Genomic DNA, 20,066 nt, shown 5'->3' with positions numbered 1-20,066 from the left:
AGCACCTCTGTTCCCCATCATGAGGAAGGAAACAGCAGAGAATAATAACAAAGACAAAAAAATAAAGCAATGTAAATCTTTTATCATCATCATCATTATGTTGTTGTTGTTGTGTTTGTGATATCTTGTGAGCTCTGTTAGTGCTTTTGTGTGTGTTTTGAATCACTGTCAACAACTACCACCAAATTGGAGCTCAATATCTGTTAAGTTCATAGCAGTTTAGCTGTTTTTTGTAGGCTAATGTCAACTAGCAGTTGAATTTGACACCAAAAGGCATTGAGTTGTGTTCAACAAATTGATATTTTGCTAACAGACAAACTGGTGCATTGCATAATGAGTTGCATTCAATGTATGTGTTGGGGACAATGCTCAGCTATCTAATTTAAGCTCAATATCTGGAAAATTGACTGAGTTGTGGCCATTTTCTGTGTTTCCTAGTCAGTTGGTTGTGACGGCCATCTTTAAAAATTTCTTCATTGATTCATTGATATGCACTGACAGCCAAACAATGAGATTAAAATATAATTAATGGCAATGTAATGTGATCTTTTCCCTTTCATTACCTCCAGTATTTTTTTTTACTTCCAGAATGTGATCTACAAATAGCTCCATTAAATTAGATAAATCTGGCTAATAAAAGATTGAATTGCTCTTTGAACAGGAAGATTTCTGTGCACGTTTTGGTATTTCCTGATCTTGATTTGATTGTGTTATAGCAGCCAACAACATGCAGCATTAATAGAGGCATGTGTGTGCGTGTGTTTATTAGGCATACAGTCATTTCACTTTTCCATCCCATCGTGCTTTCTGTCTCATTGGCTGTGATCAAAGTCCATAACCGGTCATGTTCACTCAACCAGCATCCACGGCTTGCTGTCTAATGTCCTGGAACTCCTCCACACAGACACAAAACAAACGCTGTGTATGCCTGTGCATATGAGGCTGTTTATGTAAGAACCCTTGTAATGAACTGTGTATGTCCATTTACCATCATTTTTGGCTCCAACCCATAAATCTGTATTTGTTCACCTGAGTTTCTTTCCTGTTCTTGTTTTTCCCATTATCTCGTTCTGCAGGAGGCGTCATCACATCTGTCTTTACACAGCCTGCATCTCAATAACCTCTTTACATCCCTTTATATTGTCGTCATTCACCTCCAAGAGCTTGGATTTCCTCACTCAACCATTCATTTTCTTCCCCAGGACAAAAAATATATCAAGCTGCAAACGACAATGTTAACAACTACAGAGCCAGCTTTTATTGGTGAATCCCACCATGTATAAAACCATATCTCTGAGTGTGCTAATGTGTCACAGCAAATAAGCGTGTTATTACTTATAGCCCCTTGATAAATGTTATCAAATTTCAGCTTGCCGCATCTTAAACTGAACATTTAAAATGACTCATTGTTCTATGAGCTGCACACGGTCGTAAAACTATTTCCACATGAGGCGGTTTCATTATTAATATTATTTGTGTGCAAGCATGAAGAAACAAAACTGTTCAGGGTTTTATATGAACAGAATTATTATTGGAAAACTCAGAACCCTTAAAACACTAAAAAGACTCCACAGGGATCTACAAAATATCTCATCAGTTTCCCAGACTGAGGAATACGTGTCATATCCAAGGAGTATCTTGACCAAGTCTAGATGAAATAGAACCCATAAATAATTTGATTACTGACTTCTTTATCTTGGTGTGGGTGAGAAAATCCACTCAGCATGATTGTAATGGGACTAACAGGTTTGTGTGTGCTTCAAAAAGCCTTGTTTGGAAACACATTACATCAGTCTTTTCTAATGTCATGTCTAATGTCGAAGTTCTTTTATTGTAGAAAACTAAACAAAATAATGTTTTAAAGGCAGGATGTGACATAAAAAGGCAAAGGATCATGATTTTTTTTAATTTAACCTATATTTATACAGGTTAATCCCATTGAGCCACGGGGACTCATTTACAAGAGAGGCCTGATTTCTTTAACAAAGAGTGATAACAGTGGATAACAACGACAACAATACAAAAAAGGCATACAATTTTGTTATTTACAAATGAAAATAAAATGGCAACCAAAAGGACAGTCAAAAGGAAAAAGTAACAAAAAAAGCTAGATTATAAGACGGTGTAGAAACTAAAACCAGGAACATGTCTGCGTTGGTTTTTGCCAGGAACTTAGCAGATGTTTGAAGCCACTTAAAGAGGTCATGGTCGAGAGCTTCAGATCTTTTTGCAAAGTATTCCAGGAAACAGGAACGGAGTAGGAGAAGGGCCTTTTACCTAGTTCAGTCTGCACTGAGGGGACACTGCAGGTAATAATGTCCTGAGAGCGCACGCTGTAGTTGCACTCACGCAGAGACGCAGTTACAAGACGCTTCCTAGCATTCAGAGTTAGACAGGATCTATTTCTGGAAAAGAAACCCAATTTAACTTTCAGTTTCCTTACTAGGTTTTCCATGTGAAGCTTAAAAGAGAGATGTGAGTCGACCAAGATACCCAAATATTTATAGGAATCGACAAACTCAATAGGGACACCATTTGATGATAAAATCAGAGGAAGAACTGCTGGGACCGACTTCCTGTTTGAAAAAAATCATCCCTTTGGTTTTATCGGCATTTAGAACAAGTTTGAGCCAGAACAAATCTGACTGGATGATGTCAAAGGTGGATTGCAAAAGCTGGAAAGCCTTAGCAACTGTTTTAGCTCGACAATAAACAGCTGTGTTATCAGCATAGAAATGTAAGAGTGCATCAGGGATGCTCTGACCTACATTACCTATGTAGATTGTAAAGAGGGTGGGTCCTAAGACTGAGCCTTGTGGTACACCATTGTTGACTGTTAAATAACTGGAGAAAATACCATTATGTTGAACACATTGTCTTTTATCTGAATAGTAAGAGAACCAACCAATGGTGTGATCTGAGAAACCAATTTCTGAGAGCTTATGACACAAGATGTCATGATCCACAGTGTCAAAAGCTTTAGACAGGTCTTAGAAAAGTTTATTGGTCAGCTGTATGCACTAATTTTTATGAAAGTCCAACCAAGTTATGAGAACAATAACTTCTAAGTAAAAACACTTAATAATTATGCAAATAGAAATAATGATGAGTTTGTTACAATATTTTGTGTGGAAGAGCACATGCAATAGTAGTTGTTTTTGTAGTATAAATGAATAATTGAGTGTTTTAGAACAACTGACAGACCAGCCAATAAATAATTACATGAATATATAACAGCTTGTTGTGATTCTGCACAGAGATGTTTGGATGTTCTGTAGTACACCAACTGTCCTGTTTAAGCACTGACAGCATTCCACCTCCAGGACCAAAGCTGAAAGTGAATCGTAAGGTGAAATCGGCTTCAGGGTCAAAAAACGATCTCAGCAAGGATTTATAGATTTACACAAGGCTCTCCTCTCTGCTTTTTCTGATCCTGTCAACGCCACTTGGGTAGCAGATGGCACCTAAACTTCAACGCACAACTGTGTTAGTTTTTCTCTGTTGTGGCCTCCAGTTGTGGGGTTAATGATTTAATGAGTGAGACCTTCTGAGAAACAGACGTGTTTCCAAAATGGTACTAGATTTTAGCTCGTTGGAGTGCAGTTACCTCCCTAATTGTTTCCTGAACTTTGCCCTTGAGGTTGTTTCCTTGACCTGTCTTGACCTGATGGAGCAGGATGACAGACATGGATTTTGGAAAGATGGAATATGGAGACTCGTGTGTGTATGTGTGTGTTTGTTTATGTTATATTTGGGGACCTAAACTAGCTTACACACCAGTCATTTCGGGACACAGGCAAATGGGGACCAAATCCACGTCGTGTGTGTGTGTGTGTGTGGTTGCTCAAGTCTAGTCCAGGTGGTAGCAAATCAAATGTAGCTCATTTACTTGTGACACATGCTCCTCCATCACCTCCACAGTAGAAGCCAGACCACAACTGAACCATGTTCCCACAGGCTAAAAGTGACTCAGTGAGGCCAAAAGTTCTCACAGTAGTTACCTGATTTTCTCAATTTTTATGAATCAGAGCTGGAGATGTTATTTCTGAAAACAAAGATGGCTTGATTTCCATCAATTATTGTGTCAGTTTTCCATCACAAGACGAACCAGGGCCTTTGATTCTGAAATTTCCTCCTCTTCCTGGAGGAGAATTTTGAAGAAGCAAATGAATGTATTTAAATACACATGCACACTGCAAGAACAGCATTACCCAGTTGTACTGGGTCAAAATCAACAGTTTGTATTTACAGCTCATGGAAAGCATTCATATTTTCCGTTAACTTTCTATTAACTAAGGAGATTTTTACCTGACAAACAGTGTGTTTTACTCTGTCAACAATAAACTCTCTTATTTTTTAGATTAAACAAACTGAAAGATATTTAGGAAAAACTTTGAAAACTTTATTCAGAAGAAAATTGCAAACATATTTCCTCAAGGATCTTCTCGTCCGCTTTGGGAGCTATGAAATCTGATTTGTGGGACCCATTTCTGATAATGTACATGTTTTTTTTTTTCACTCTAACTATAAAAATTGAAAACTTGTGTTTAAACCATCAGAACTGAAAGTTTATGTTGAGTTGTCCTGCACCCGACAGGCGCATGCTTCGCTTCAGCCATGAAAAAGTCCAGATCTTGGCCCCGGGCACTGCAAATAGGAGAATAATAAAGAAAACTTTAACTTTTCTGTTGAATAATCCTTGTATTTTCAAATAAAAACAATATCACAGCATAGATATTGTCTTTACAGTGCCTTGCAAAAGTATTCGGCCCCTTTGAACTTTTCAACCTTTTGCCACATTTCAGGCTTCAAACATAAATACATAAAATTTTAATTTTTTTTGTGAAGAATCAACAACAAGTGGGACACAATTGTGAAGTGGAATGAAATTTATTGGATGTGTCAAACTTTTTTAACAAATAAAAAACTGAAAAGTGGGGCGTGCAATATTATTTGGCCCTTTTACTTTCAGTGCAGCAAACTCACTCCAGAAGTTCAGTGAGGATCTATGAAGGATCCGATGTTGTCCCAAATGACTGATGATGATAAATAAAATCCACCTGTGTGTAATCAAGTCTCTGTATAAATGCACCTGCTCTGTGATGGTCTCAGGGTTCTGTTCAAAGTAGGGGTTGAACGAGTATATATTTTTTAAACTCGACATTAACATAATAAAACCCGAGTAGAACTCGAGTATTTGATGACGTCATAGATCTCAAGATACAAAAATAAATAAATAAATAAAACCGCAAAAAAAGGTAATTATTTACAAAAAAAGACCAACAAAACATTGGGAGCATATATTATGCTCCTACCATATATCATACTGCAAATAAGTCACAGGAAAAACTAAACTATTAGTTGTTATTATTAAACTGCAAACGTGAAGAAACTCAGCACTTCAAAAACGAAACTTAAACCGAAACTGGTTCTGGTTCAGTGGATTGGACCTGGTGTTACACCAAACTCTGTGACCTGCAACAGTGCAACACCACCCCCTACGGTCATACGGTGGTCACATAATATGACGTCACTACGGATACTTTATGTTAAATTTTTAACCTCGATAGATGTCCTAGCAATCGATGTGTAGATTACTTGAGTACTCTGTTAATGCCCTAGTTCAAAGCAAAGAGAGCATCATGAAGACCAAAAAACACACCAGTCAGGTCTGAGATACTGTTGTGGAAAAGTTTAAAGCTGGATTTGGATACAAAAAGATTTCCCAAGCTTTAAACATCCCAAGGAGCACTGTGCAAGCAATCATATTGAAATGGAAGGAGTATCAGACCACTGCAAATCTACCAAGACCCGGCCGTCCCTCTAAACTTTCATCTGGAACAAGGAGAAGACTGATCAGAGATGCAGCCAAGAGGCCCATGATCACTCTGGATGAACTGCAGAGATCTACAGCTGAGGTGGGAGAGTCTGTCCATAGGACAACAATCAGTTGTACACTGCACAAATCTGGCCTGTATGGAAGAGTGGCAAGAAGAAAGTCATTTCTCAAAAATATCCATTTAATTTAATGGATATATAAAAAGTGTTGTTTAAAGTTTGCCACAAGCACCTGGGAGACACACCAAACATGTGGAAGAAGGTGCTGTGGTCAGATGAAACCAAAATCGAACTGTTTGGCCACAATGCAAAACGATATGTTTGGGGTAAAAGCAACACATCTCATCACCCTGAACACACCATCCCCACTGTCAAACACAGTGGTGGCAGCATCATGGTTTGGGCCTGCTTTTCATCAACAGGGACATGGAAGATGGTCAGAATTGATGGGAAGATGGATGGGGCCAAATACAGGACCATACTGGAAGAAAACCTGTTTGAGACTGCAAGAGACCTGAGACTGGGACAGAGATTTATCTTCCAACAAGACAATGATCCAAAACATAAAGCCAAATCTACAAAGGAATGGTTCACAAATAAACATATCCAGGTGTTGGAATGGCCAAGTCAAAGTCCAGACCTGAATCCAATCGAGAATCTGTGGAAAGAGCTGAAGACTGCTGTTCACAAATGCTCTCCATCCAACCTCACTGAGCTCCAGCTGTTTTACAGGAAGAATGAACAAGAACTTCAGTGTCTCCGTGTTCAAAACTGATGGAGACAAACCCCAAGAGACTTGCAGCTGGAACTGCAGCAACAGGCGGTGCTACAAAGTATTAACGCAAGGGGGGCGAATAATATTGCACGCCCCACTTTTCAGTTTTTAATTTGTTAAAAAAGTTTGACACATCCAATAAATTTCATTCCACTTCACAATTGTGTCCCACTTGTTGTTGATTCTTCACAAAAAAAATAATTTTATATCTTTATGTTTGAAGCCTGAAATGTGGCAAAAGGTTGAAAAGTTCAAGGGGGCCGAATACTTTTGCAAGGCACTGTAACTCTTGTAAACTAGGATTTTATTGGATAAAACTGTGCTTTAGCAAACAGATTTGATCAGCTTTGCTGTGCTTTTACTTTTACTCGGACTGAAACCCAAAACAGAAAAATATGTTCATCAGCTTTATATGAAAGAGTTTATGTGAGCACAGAGAATCAAACAGATGGACAGAACTTGCAGAAAACTGAATGTAAAAGCTGCATGAGGATGCAATTACATGTTAATTACCACAATTCTATTTAGAAAACCTTGTCAGCTCAGAGTTTTTAAACAGGGAAAGGAACTAATGTAATCTTGGTCAATGTCATAAAGTCTCTGGTCTGAAAAATATAAAAATGCACAAAAGAAACAACAATTAAAATATAGAATATTAATATAAAGAAAACATTTTGGTACATTACCCCCAATTATGTGCAAAGATATTTTTCCTGTTGCTGTTCAGAATGGCTTGTTGAGAGTTGAGATGCAAAGTTGCAAGAAAAGAAAACCAGCAGTCCATTGATGTCCCCCATAGCTGAAGGACTTGAAAAGTGAAATCCTGTAGTTTTCCAGATAAATGTTTTTCTGGACTGGAGTTGAACACAGACTGTAAGTAAATCTTAATGTTTTTAGTGCAAGATATTCAAGTGAGTAGGAGTTGTACTGTGGAGAAGAACAGAGGTAGTTTTTTTTTTTTTGACTTTTTTGAACAACTGATCCTGGTGAGCAGACAGGGAAATTTATCCACCACTGGGTGTAATGGCAGAACCAGTGGGTGGCCAATGGTGGCCTTGGCCACCATAGATTAATCTTTGGCTACCCCACCAAGCACCCCAATCATTTGAGGAAACTATACTTTAAGCAACAAAGTTCATGCTCAATAATCCTTTATACTTTAAGCAATATATATATATATATATATATATATATATATATGTATGTGTGTGTGTGTGTGTGTGGTGGGGGAGGGTGGCAGCCATCTTTGATTTTGATGTGGCAACCCAATTTTTGAAAACAAACTTTTTTACGCAGCAACAAACCAAAATGGAACAAGTTATTTTTCTCACCGCTTGCATGGATGGATGGACAAGGGGTATTTCAGGTCTCTCTTGTAAATGAGTCCTCGAGGCTCAATGGGATTTACCTGTCTAAATAAAGATTGTCTAAATAAAAGTTGAATGAATTTCCAATTCTCCCTTTTCATCCCACAACAAGAAACACAGACTTTTAGTGCGTGTTTCTCGCAGACTTTGCATTGAGATTTGTAAAGGGCTTTAAATGACATCTGTTCAAACTAAACCAACGGTTCTCAGCAGCAGAGGTCACGGGTCCAAACGGAGCTGTGATGTTGTTTTAACAGTCCCCTCTCTGCATCCCACCCTGCTGTTTGGAAACAAAGACTGGAGTGAGCATTACACAATCTGCTGGATGGTCTGTATGACCGATGAAAACTGAGCTAACAACACAGAAGTTCAGGAAAACCTCTTTGTTTACAATAGAGTTAAATCATTCTTGTTGCATTTGTTCTCAATCCTGGATCCTGCTTGTGTTGCCTCTCAGTTTCCTTTCTCCACCTGGAAAAGTAGCAAGCAGTGAAACGTGATACAGGGTGGTGAGTTGGGAGGGGGAGTCTGTCCTGCTAATGGAGATGGATGTGAGCTCAGAACTGTCTCCTGAACAGACTCCACAACACAGAGGAAGAGAAGGGAGATCCATTTCTCCTGTGCCGCCTCCCTCTTTACAGACCTCCTGTAATGAGAAGGGAGGGCTGAGCATCCATGATTTGATTTGAGAGAGGGATTGTGGACCATGAGATGGAGCCCTGCAGAGAGGATGGCGAAGAGAGAATGAGCAGCAGGAGAACAAAGTGGAGGAATGACCTGCTGACAACAGAGGAAGATGGATGATAAGACAGCAGGGAGGGAGAACAGAAGAAGTAATGATGTTCAGAAGAGGTATAATGCAAAAGAAAAAATGTCCAAATGAAGACTAATAGAGAAAAACAGGCCATAATTGCAGAAAAACAACTTGTTTGCTTTGATGCTTTCGGCAAGTCCATTTTCAAAATATCACCGGGTGTCTCCATAAGTCATATTATCCTCTTCAGACTTTTAGAGCTGAGCCAAGGCGAGCTGTCAGAGCTGTGACCGTCATGGAGTCTTCATGTATATTTGTTCATTTGTAGCACATCCTTCTTTCAGAACTGATTGCATAGCATGATTCAAATCTGTCATAACTTAAACGCTTTCATCAGAAATTATATTGTGAAATAAAACCTTTGTGTTCAGTTGTCTGAGCTGGCATGAATATGGCCCAATAAGGAGCAAAACACCAAACACAACCATGGCAACGAGCTTTTAGAAACCACATTTAATGGAAATGCTTTGAAAGCTGAAAGCTTTGAATGCTTTAGGGTCTGTAAAGAATCCATATCACCTGTATGAGAGTTTTGTACTAAAATCATCTGAAGGGACAGAGTTACAGCTGTTATGGTCAAACAGTGTAAGAGATGTTATGCGTAAGTCAGTGACGTGCGGTGAGGTTTGTGACTGGTGAGGCTGACTCATCTGGAATTGGATGCTCACATATATGAACCCAAAATAGAAGCTTATATTTCAAATTTCTTTTAAAAAAAAGCATCTAATTATGCTTTAATCAACTCCATACTCCTCTCTTTTAAATAAATAAATAAATAAATAACATGTATTATCTTACCTTTATTTTAAGATGAGTTAGGAAAAATCCTTCCATTTTTTAGATATGATCTTCCATTTTATCTAAACAAATTTAAATAACTGTACCGATTTGTTACACACCCCTGCCGCTCTGTGCTACAGAAGAACATACAGAGACTGCACCTGCTTCATTGTCCCTATGGGACAGCACTGCCCCCTATGGGTGCGGCAAGGTACTTTCTTCCTCACTCCTCTGAATTTTCAACGTGCATTTATGACTGATTAGAAAAAAGAAGTGTCAAACACATTCATTCAATATATTAGACCGTAGAACATCAATATGTGCAGCACATGTGTAATCAAACATGTATATTGGCAATATAAAGAGAGACAGCAATGGGCATGCTCCAACCGCCTACTTCATACACTGCCTGGTCAAAAAAAGTCGCCACCTGGATTTTACTAAGCAAATAGGTACGAGCCTCCTATTGGATAATAACTACATGGGTGATTATCTTTCAGCTGGCAACGAGTTATTTAACCACAACTGGTGCAATGAGTTATTTCTCATTTCTAAAACAACCATGTGGAAAGACACATCGTGTGGTCGTGGAAAAGACGTCAGTCTGTTTGAGAAGAGTGATATCATTGGCATCCAGCAGAGAAAACTTTTACAGCAGCTTATCGAAACAATGTCACAGAGAATGCATGCCATAATCAAAGCTAAAGGCGGTTCAACAAAATATTAGCGGTGACCTTTTTTTTTTTTTTGGGGGGGGGGGGGGGGGGGGGGGGGTTGTGGGGGACTTTTTTTGGCCAGGCAGTGTATATTATATATAGCACCACTAGAGGTGATCCAGAGCACTACACTGCCTCACCCAGTGCATTTCTTCCATGTTTGAACAGGCAATGTGTAAATTCTGTGAATCTGACCACTGAAGTGTTGAAGTAATTCAAAAAACAGTTTTATAAAACAGTCAAATGGTCAAATGTATTTTCTATTGTCATTGTTAGTATTTTACTTGTCATGATGCCATGTGCCTCACCTGCCTCCCCTGACTGCACATCACTGGCGTAAGTTGTGAGATGTGTTAGCATTCAAAAATATTGCAGTGTTAAGTATTAGCTACTACCACACCAAGTTTGAGCTCATCTTTAAAATGACTGACTAATACCCATTAATTTCTGAGAGTTTCATTAAAAATCCATCCAGTGGTTCAGATATTTTGCTAACAGGCAGACAGTGTTAAGTCAGTTACTGACAAAGTTTCCAGCAAAGATGTCGACCGATGTTTAGTGTTGTTTCATTTGAATCTGGCCACTAGTTTGAAATATTTTGCTAACTGAACAGACAAGCAAAAACATTTTTGCTGTTGATTCATCGGTGGTGGGAGATAAAAAAAAAAGTGCATCAATGCAGACAAAATTCTTTTTTATTCACCGTGACGCACCTTGTTTTCTTTTGATTCGTCTCTCCACTCTGCCTCTGACTCACACGCTGACATTGTAAAGAGCAATTTGTTTACATCTCAGCAGAAAAGCTGCAGACGTACCTGAGGAGTTTCTACACAGACATGTTCTCATTCTGTTGTCTGCTTTGTCTAAATGGAAAAACAACTCACAGAGCTGCAAGAAAGATTTGAAACTTCCAGTGCGCGCACATGAAAAGGGGATGCTTTGATTCATACAAAGCATTTTTTCCACCCAAAATACTCCAAACTTTGAGAAGATTGAAGATCAGAAATCATTGTGAATAAAAAACACAGTCTTAATAATTAATAAAATGATTAAGCTTTGGTTTGAAGTTTTTACTTTTTTTTTTATTCCATCTTTACTCCTTTCTGAAGCAATTAAACACAAATCTATTTCTGCGCAGTTCAAAAACTTCTGACTTCCTAAAAACTGTACTTTTCCTGAAAGCTAAACCTTTGTGTTGGATTTAATAGATGGATCAGACCCACGAGGAGCTCAAGGAAATAAAAAAAATAACTTTAATATAAGAAAGTAAAAATGTTGAGGTGGAACCATGTATGAAAAAATACACAGGAGGTATTCGCAGGAAAACCTGACTGGCATAACGTCAACAACGCAGAGCTGATCTGAAGGGGGAGAGAAACAGAATATAATGGATTGGGCTGATGAAGGGGTGGCACAGTTGATAGAGCTGCTGCCTCTCATCGAGGAGGTCGCTGATTCAAATCCCAGTCGGGGGCCTTTCTGGGTGCAGTTTGCATGTTCCCTCCATGCATGCATGGGTTTTCTCCAGGTACTCTGGTTTCCTCCAACAGACCAAAAACATGCATGTTAGGCATAGATGTGGCATGATGTGGCATAAAAAACATAAAGTCTTAAAAGCTCCTAAACTCCAGAGCAGAAAAGAATCACATTGAACCGCCTCTCTGTGCAGAAAAGCTGCGTTCATCGTTCAGATGTCACCTTTTAATTAGAACCAGAAGACATCTGAAGCTCTGACTTCTCTTGCCGAGTCCACCAACCAGTAAAGTTACTCCATGCAGATTTAAGACATGGAATAAAACACATTAAATTATTTTATTTGTTTTTAAAAGTTTAAATGGTCTTGCCACTTCCTACCTCTCTGAACTGCTCCATACTCTCCTGCTCGGTGCCTCAGATCAGCTGATCAGCTGCTCCTGGAGGTGCCGAGGTCTAAACGGAGGTTCAGAGGAACAGAGCTTTTTCTGTTGCTGCTCCAAGACTGTGGAACGATCTCCCTCTTCCCATCAGAAGAGCCCCTTCACTGTCCATTTTTAAAACGGGTTTTAAAACACATTTTTACCCTCTGGCTTTTAACAGAGACTAACATTTCTCTGAACTGTTTTTATTGATCTTAATGTTTTAATAATTGTTTTATTTTTATGTGTTTAAATGTTCTTGATTTTATGTGTACAGCACTTTGTTGCAGCTGTGAATGTTTTAAAGGGCTTTATAATAAAGTGTTATTATTATTATTATTATTAATGATATTTTCAAAGGAATAAACACATCAATATCATTGTTGTCTGCAGTTTTCCACTAACTCACAATGTTATATTTAAAAAAAAAACTACAATAAACTGGAAAGAAACGAGTTATTAAAGCTGTCACCTGCTTCTTGGTGTTGATCAGCTCAACAGCCTTGAAAACAGTGGACTGTTTCCTCTGCAGCTGACTGTGTATCTGTGGGTGATTCAATAAAAAGTCATCGATAAAGTTTTAAAACACATTTTGAATGAAGGCTGCACAAATTCAGTTTCATCTTCAGAACAAACAGAAGTCCGTTTAAAATTACTGTTTTAACTGCAGTCAGAATATTCTGTTCTCTGCAATAATCTCAAAACAAAAAAAATCTGCACAAGAAAAGCATTTACTTTGACATTTTAAATCTCCTAATGGCTGCACAACACTATTTCATGTTTGTTTAATTGTTAATTTTCTCAACAGTTTTGTACAATTGTTCAGTTTTTCTTAATTTTTGTACTTCGGACAGTATTTTCTGTAATGCTGGCAGCAAAATTACAAAATGTGTATAAAGTATATACCTGGCAACTGCCACAGGTTGTGAAAAAAATGTATGTTCTCTCCTGTGAAGTCCTCTAATGTAAATCAGTTTTACAGTAAATGTAAAGATAAATATATATTTTACACCTTTATTTTCAAAATATGCTGTAAAAAGACAAAAAAATATTTTATCCACTTTGAAACTCAACAAAAAAGTCCAATTTCTATCATAGTTTTGTGTAAAAACTCACACAAAAACTATAAAGTAGCACTACAGTAATAATACTATGAATACAAATACATTACTTGCTGTGTTTTTACAGTGACATACTGTAATCTGTTGCCAGTCAGTACCAGTAAGCTTACCATTTTAGTTCTAATTTACAAGATGTTTTATTTCTGTCTGGAAACTCATAATTTAACAAATCTGCGTATGTGGACACTGAAAGTATCTGGATGTTCACCTGAACACTAAGCGGGACTGGAGTGGCACCACTGACGCACCTTACAGGAAGGGTCCAAGCAGACTCCCTGCTGAAGAGACTGTCTTTTGGAGTACAGGGGGTGCTCCTGAAGACCTTTTTGGACTCTGTGGTGGCATCAGCCATTTTCTACGGCATAGATTGCTGGAGCAGCAGCTTATCTGCAGCTGAGATGAAGCGGTTAGATAAGCTCATCAAGAAGGCCAGCTCTGTCCCAGGATGGCTCGACCCGGTGCAGGTGGTGGGAGACAGAAGAGCTCGTTGGACAATGTCTCCCACCCCCTGCATGAAGCTGTTGCAGAACTGAAGAGCTCCTTCAGGGACAGACTGCGAGGTGCACAAAGGAGCGTTATGGCAGGTCCTTCCTCCCAGCAGCTGTTAGACTTTAGAACAATCACCGATCACAACACAATAAGTGTTTACATCCCTGCTGTCACTTGCACAGTGTTTTCATTTCTTGTAGTCTGTTTGTTTTTTTTTGCAAACATGCACATAAACATGTACATTCTTTACATTATCCTACTCAGTTGCACATTTCTTTGAATATGAATATGCTATTTTTAATAACTGCACAGTATTTTTGTCCTATGCTGTAAATGTGCCCGTACCGTACAGGCTCTTATTCATACTGTCTTTTTTAAATGTTTTTACCTTTGTGTCAATCTGCACGCTTCAATCTGCCCACCAATCGACCACAGAAATAGCAACATTTTTTTAAAAATTGTATTGGCATGGAATAAATAGCATAAAATGTCAAAATGTTTCAGTTTTTCTGCTGAAAATAAACAAAGAAAACTCTTTAAAGAACATTTGTGTACATCTAAAATTGTCCAGTTTGGTTCAACCTCAAAACTCTGGAAAGTAAATGAGTCTAAACTGGCACCAAACACAATCTGATGTTGGCTGCTCAAATGTTTGAGCCAAATAAACTCACTCTGATCACTAACGAGTTCTGCTCCATAACAAAATCCCTTTTCTCTCTGAAAACCAAAGTTTGCAGTGAGAGTAGAAGTTGCACATATCTGCAAACCTTACACATAATCTGCTGTTAAGCAACATCCCCATCTTGTGGAGAACTCTTTAAAACATCTTGACTTTTTCAATACTGTGCATGTAAATTTAAAAATAATAATTTTCTACATAAGTTTCTTCCATCGTACAAAACATGAAATATAAGTTTAAGGTTCTGTACAATGAATTTGCTATCTGTTGTTTAATTTCCTGGAAATGGTTTGAGGGATTCTTGTGCAGCTTTCAAACATTTTCCTAAGAGTAATTTCTACTTTTTAACATCTTTTAAAATGTTGGATTTCTTTATGAAGCTAAAAAGAACTCGAATTCACACTGAACATTTTTGTGTAAAAGTAAAACTCTAACTGGAGTCACTTTTGTCTCTGAGTTCGTGTATGGCTCTCCAGATTCTGCCTCAGCTCGGCCAAATCCGCCCTGATCTCCTCCAGGAGCTCCAGCTTGGAGAGTTTTCTGTCTATGGATGAAAGCACCTCCTCTCCTTCAGATTCCCTAACGAGGGCGTCCTGCTCTGCGACGAGACAGTCGGGTTCAGGGGACTGAAACGAGCCCGTGGTTTGTTCCCACGTCATCTCAAAGTACGAGTCGATGAAGGCCTCCAGCTCGTCCAGACTGCTGCGGTCGATCTGAGCCTGCAGGCTTCCAGACTCAGACATCCTCCGGAGGGTTTGTTCTGTCAGTGCAGGGTGGGAGAGGGCGTGCACGCTGATACCATCTCCCTCTGAGGACATGTCCGTTGGGTGTCTTGGTGACGACATGTAGCTGTCGCTGAGACTCAGGAGGCTGTAAGAACCAGAGAACCGTACAGGCAGATCTACTGTCGGCCTTCTTAGTCCGTGTTTGAGGACTGAGACAATGAAAGACGTTAAGATGTCTCTGTCAAAAAACATGAATCCCGTCTGTCTTCCGGATCCTCCTGATGGTAAAGCCACAACCTGAGCAGCATCTGAGCCCCCCGCACCCGTCAGTGATGGATAAGATGAAGCTGCTTCAGCCACTGTAAAGAAAGTCACAAAAATATTTTATACAAGTCCGTTTTTATTATCCATCCAAAATATTAATCTGCTCATCATTTTCCAATTCATCAGTCATATGAACATTAAACGGAACTAAAGAAATTTCATTTCCTGAGAAAACGCAGTGTGAATGCTTATTGCTGAAAACAGCTGGAATTAGCTAAAAATAGCCTCCTGGTTGGTGGAGAATGTTAAAAATATAAAAATTGCAGGAAAATAAATGAGATTTACTCACAGTCGTGACATCTGCTGCTTGTTCTCTGATTTAATGTTGTCTCACGTCGTGTTGCACCCGAGTGCTTTTCTGCAGATGAAACCCAGTTCCACATGCGATGGCCTCTCTGAAGAGCCGCCAGCCTCGGTCCAACCAGCATCTCCTCCACCAGCTCCAGCAGTTTCCTCACCTGAGCTCCATCTCCCCAGTTCTTGTTGTCTAAAACGTGGTACCGGTTCCCACAGCGCTCCACGAGCCTCTGCAGCGGCGCTCCTTCGCTCTCGATGCGTCGCTCGATGCTCGTGTCTCCCATCCAGTCACCGTGGGTGAACAGCACCATCGCTCGGCTCCACAGCTGGCCTCCTTCAGCTTCCAGCTGTTTCTCTATGGCCTCCCTGTGGAGGTGTGTAAATGAGGAGCTCAGGTTGACAACCAGCAGGAGGGCAGAGGGTGTCGTCAGGAGGTCAGAGGTCACCGGGAAGCATCCTGGAGTGTCCACAACTGACACGGTCTTCTCAGAGATGTTCTGTCGATGTTCGCTGCAGGAGCTGGTTCCAGCGTCCGTGTCAAAGCTCTCTCGGGTGAGAATGGTGTTTCCACTCGAGCTTTTTCCTGCTTTCCTGCCTCCAGCAAGTATGACGGTGAACTCCTGCAGGGGGCGGAGCTTCTCTGTTGGACAGACGATTTCTATATTTATCATAAAATCTGAGCTGAACATTCAAGCATCAACCTGATCACCAGCCTTAGCTACACACAGTGAATTTTATTGAGCTAAAGTTTGGTGTGGTTGTAGCTGAGAGTCAATCACAACACACACTGACATTGGACTGTGGCCTGGACCAAGTTGACCAACTGAGTTTGACGATGCTGGGACCTTTAATTGATAGCCAACTCACCGAGCTCAGACCTGGCTGTCCGCCGCTGTTCCTCCTTCTTCATCAGCCTCTCTCTGGCTCTGTCTGCCTCTGTTTTCATCCTCGTCTTCAGCTCCTCCAGCGCTTTTCTTTCTATCTCGTAATGCCAGCAGCCAGAGCAGCCGCTCATCATCTCTTCGATCTTCCCGATCAGTTCTCTGACCTGAAATCCGTCTCCTTTAGTTTTATTGTTCAGGACGTGGTACCTGTTGGAGCACTTCTCGACGAGCCACAGCAGAGGCTCCCCCTCGGTCTCCAGGTACTGCTCGGTCGTCGTGCCCCCCAGCCAGTCCCCAAAACTAAACAGCAAGACGACACGGCTCCAGATGTGCTCGCTGATGAGCTCCAGGTGTTCCTGCGCTGCTCTCCTGTGGGTCTCGGTGAAGGCTCGGTCCACACGGATCACCAGCAGGAAGACGTGAGGCCCGGGGGGACAGAGAGACGAGCTGAGAGCTATTTCCCTCCGATCGAAAACGGAGGTCTCATCACAGAAGTAGTTCATCCACCAGCCTGGTGTGTCCACCACCGTCAGCTGTCTCCCAAACACAACTCCATCTCCGACGCAGGACTGAGCGGTCCTCCTGAGCTCCTGGCTGCTCCTTCTGCCCAGGATTGTGTTCAGGGCCGAAGTCTTTCCGGAACCCTTTGCTCCCAGCAGCACGATGCGAATATCAGTGACCGGTCTTAACATCTCTGGAAGGACAAAAGTGTAAAAGCAGATCAGAAGGGCGGTACTTGAATCAGTAATTAGTATTTCCAGGCCAAGACGGTATCTAGAGCAGGACTACTCAACAAAATTGCTCAGGGGGCCACAGTCAGGCCTGTCGCGATAAACAATAAATCAATTAATCGCATGATAAATGGAAATTATCGACCTCATTTTCATTTATCGGCTTTATCGTTTCTTCGTGTCTCTTTCTACTGAAGACACTGGATGATAAAAGGTTCAACTCCGGTGCTCGTCACTGACCCCTCCCGTTCTTTTTTCTTTAAAATCCATTTTAATAGTCCAAAATCGCGTTTTTGGATCGTTAAAAGCATCTAATCTGAGAAGCTAATCTGAGTAGCTCAGCTACGAGCTAAGCTAACGGGCCGACCTCAGAAAAAAAAACCTCCGTCTTGTCGAAGCTGCTAAAAAGTATTTCTCTGCAAAAAGAAGCTGAGAACTTGTTTACTGTTTTTTTAATTAAAAGCTTTGTGTGAAAATGCAATGCTAAAGCGCTCAAACCACTCCGAGCGTCCGCCATTTTGAAAACTGATAAAAGGAAAGAGATACAGCCCATGTCACGTCAAGGGGCCCCCCTCCCCTTTTTCTTATAGGGACACGCTGCTCGCTCCCTCACTATCCATCCTTCGGTTCAAACTGTCTTATACTGCCATCCGGTGGTCAAAAAAGGTACTACACTCAAAATAATATTAACCAACATTTCTTTTTAAATTTGACAATAATTACTAATTATTGTCAAATTTAAATCAATATTATTGTTTATCGCCCCATCTCTCTTATTAATGTAGATGTTAAAATAATTAGTAAAGTCCTCTCTAAAAGATTAGAGAAAATAATTCCTCTCATTATTCATCCTGACCAAACTGGATTCATAAAAGGAAGACACTCAACCACAAATACACGCAGATTATATAATTTAATAGAGTATTCATATAGTAAAAATATTGAAACGGCTATTTTGTCTTTGGACGCAGAAAAAGCATTTGATAGGGTAAACTGGAAATTTTTATTTTCTACATTGAGTAAATTTGGTTTTGGGGACCATTTCATTAATTGGTTAAAAATATTATATAACTCACCAAGAGCATGTGTCAGGACAAATAATCAAATATCTTCAAGCTTCTGTTTACAGAGGGGGACCAGGCAGGGATGTCCACTTTCACCTGCACTATTTGCTATTTTTATTGAACCTTTAGCAGCAGCAATAAGACAAACTGCTGATATTAAAGGTATACTGTGTAGAAATATAGAACATAAAATTAGTCTTTATGCTGACGATGTCTTACTTTTTCTTCAGAACACAGAAAAGTCAATATCTAATCTTATCGAATTAATAAACTCATTCTCAAAAGTTTCTGATTATTCTATAAATTGGTCAAAATCCACAGCTCTTCCAATAAACTGCGTGTTTAATACTTCTCTCAATGAACGACTACAATCAGGTAACATTACATACTTGGGCATTAATATTTCTCCTAGATTAGAAGACTTAATAAAATTGAATCATATCCCAATTTTAAAGAACATTGAAGATGATCTTACTAGATGGAAATCTCTGCCCATATCACTTATGGGAAGAGTTGCCTCAGTAAAAATGATGGTCCTGCCGAAAATAAACTATTTATTCTCAATGATTCCAAATAAACCTTCAACTGAATGGTTTAAGTCACTGGACTCTTTGATATCTAAATTCCTTTGGAAAAACAAAACTCCACGTATTAGCTTAAAAGCATTACAGAAATCTAAAGATACCGGAGGGTTAGAACTTCCCAACTTCTATCACTACTATTTAGCCAATAGGTTACAATATATCTCAAAGTGGTTAAATCCAAATACATTAGATGAAACTTGGATAGACATAGAACAAACTTTATGCAATAATATTAAGATTTCAGATCTACCGTTTATTAGCACAAATATAAAAAGACATGTTTGCTTTAAAAGCATCAATATTAGCTCTTCTCTGACAGCATGGTGGGAGTATTTGAAAATGACAAAATCTTCACTACTCCCCTGTAGACATACACCCATCTGGAACAATCCTGACATCCTACAAGAAAATAATATGTTAAATTTCCCAGGTTGGAGAGTCAAGGGAATTGAACGTCTGGAATACATATATGAAGGTGTAGACTTTATTCCATTTAATAATTTAATAATACAATTTGACATTGAAAATAAATACTTCTTACAATATCAACAAATTAAGTCTATCATAAAAAAGAAATTTAAGCTTAATAAAACTTTGTTAGAAACACCAATATGTGTGTTAGAGTTCCTTAATCTTAAATCCCCCAAATTATTATCTAAAATATACAAGAAATTGTCTAGAATCAATGACTCCATAATGTTACCTGTTGCAAAATGGGAGTCAGATTTATCAATCAATTTTGACCAAAACACCTGGTCTCAAATATGTTTAAGAACATTTAAAATGACTAAAATCTCCAACTTACAATTAATACAGTATAAAGTTCTTTATAGAGTACATTATACAGGTCAGCGAATGTTTCGGATGGGATTTACATCATCTAACAACTGCTCACAGTGCACAGGCAATATTCCTGATGATTATATCCATGCACTCTGGTTCTGCCCACCCGTTCAGAGGTTCTGGGTCCAGGTTTGTGAAGA

At 39.4% G+C, this 20,066-nt stretch overlaps 1 protein-coding gene across 1 annotated transcript in view; it reads right to left on the bottom strand.

The window, feature by feature from the left end:
• Positions 1–14,914: 14,914 nt before the first annotated feature.
• LOC119421226 overlaps positions 14,915–20,066 on the bottom strand; it is a 14,400-nt gene continuing 9,248 nt past the window's right edge. Inside the window, exons 2-4 of the mRNA XM_037688604.1 lie at positions 16,688–17,398; positions 15,822–16,460; positions 14,915–15,558 (exon numbers count right to left, since the gene is read on the bottom strand). Coding sequence (XP_037544532.1) covers positions 14,915–15,558; positions 15,822–16,460; positions 16,688–17,398 — 1,994 coding nt within the window. The remainder of the gene's footprint in view (positions 15,559–15,821; positions 16,461–16,687; positions 17,399–20,066) is intronic.

This window comes from Nematolebias whitei, chromosome 15, assembly GCF_014905685.2.
Source record: "Nematolebias whitei isolate Nwh7 chromosome 15, NemWhi1, whole genome shotgun sequence".
In the NCBI taxonomy this organism is placed as follows: domain Eukaryota; kingdom Metazoa; phylum Chordata; class Actinopteri; order Cyprinodontiformes; family Rivulidae; genus Nematolebias; species Nematolebias whitei.
Note: the sequence above shows the minus strand (reverse complement) of the source record. Positions and strands in the feature narration are given on the sequence as shown.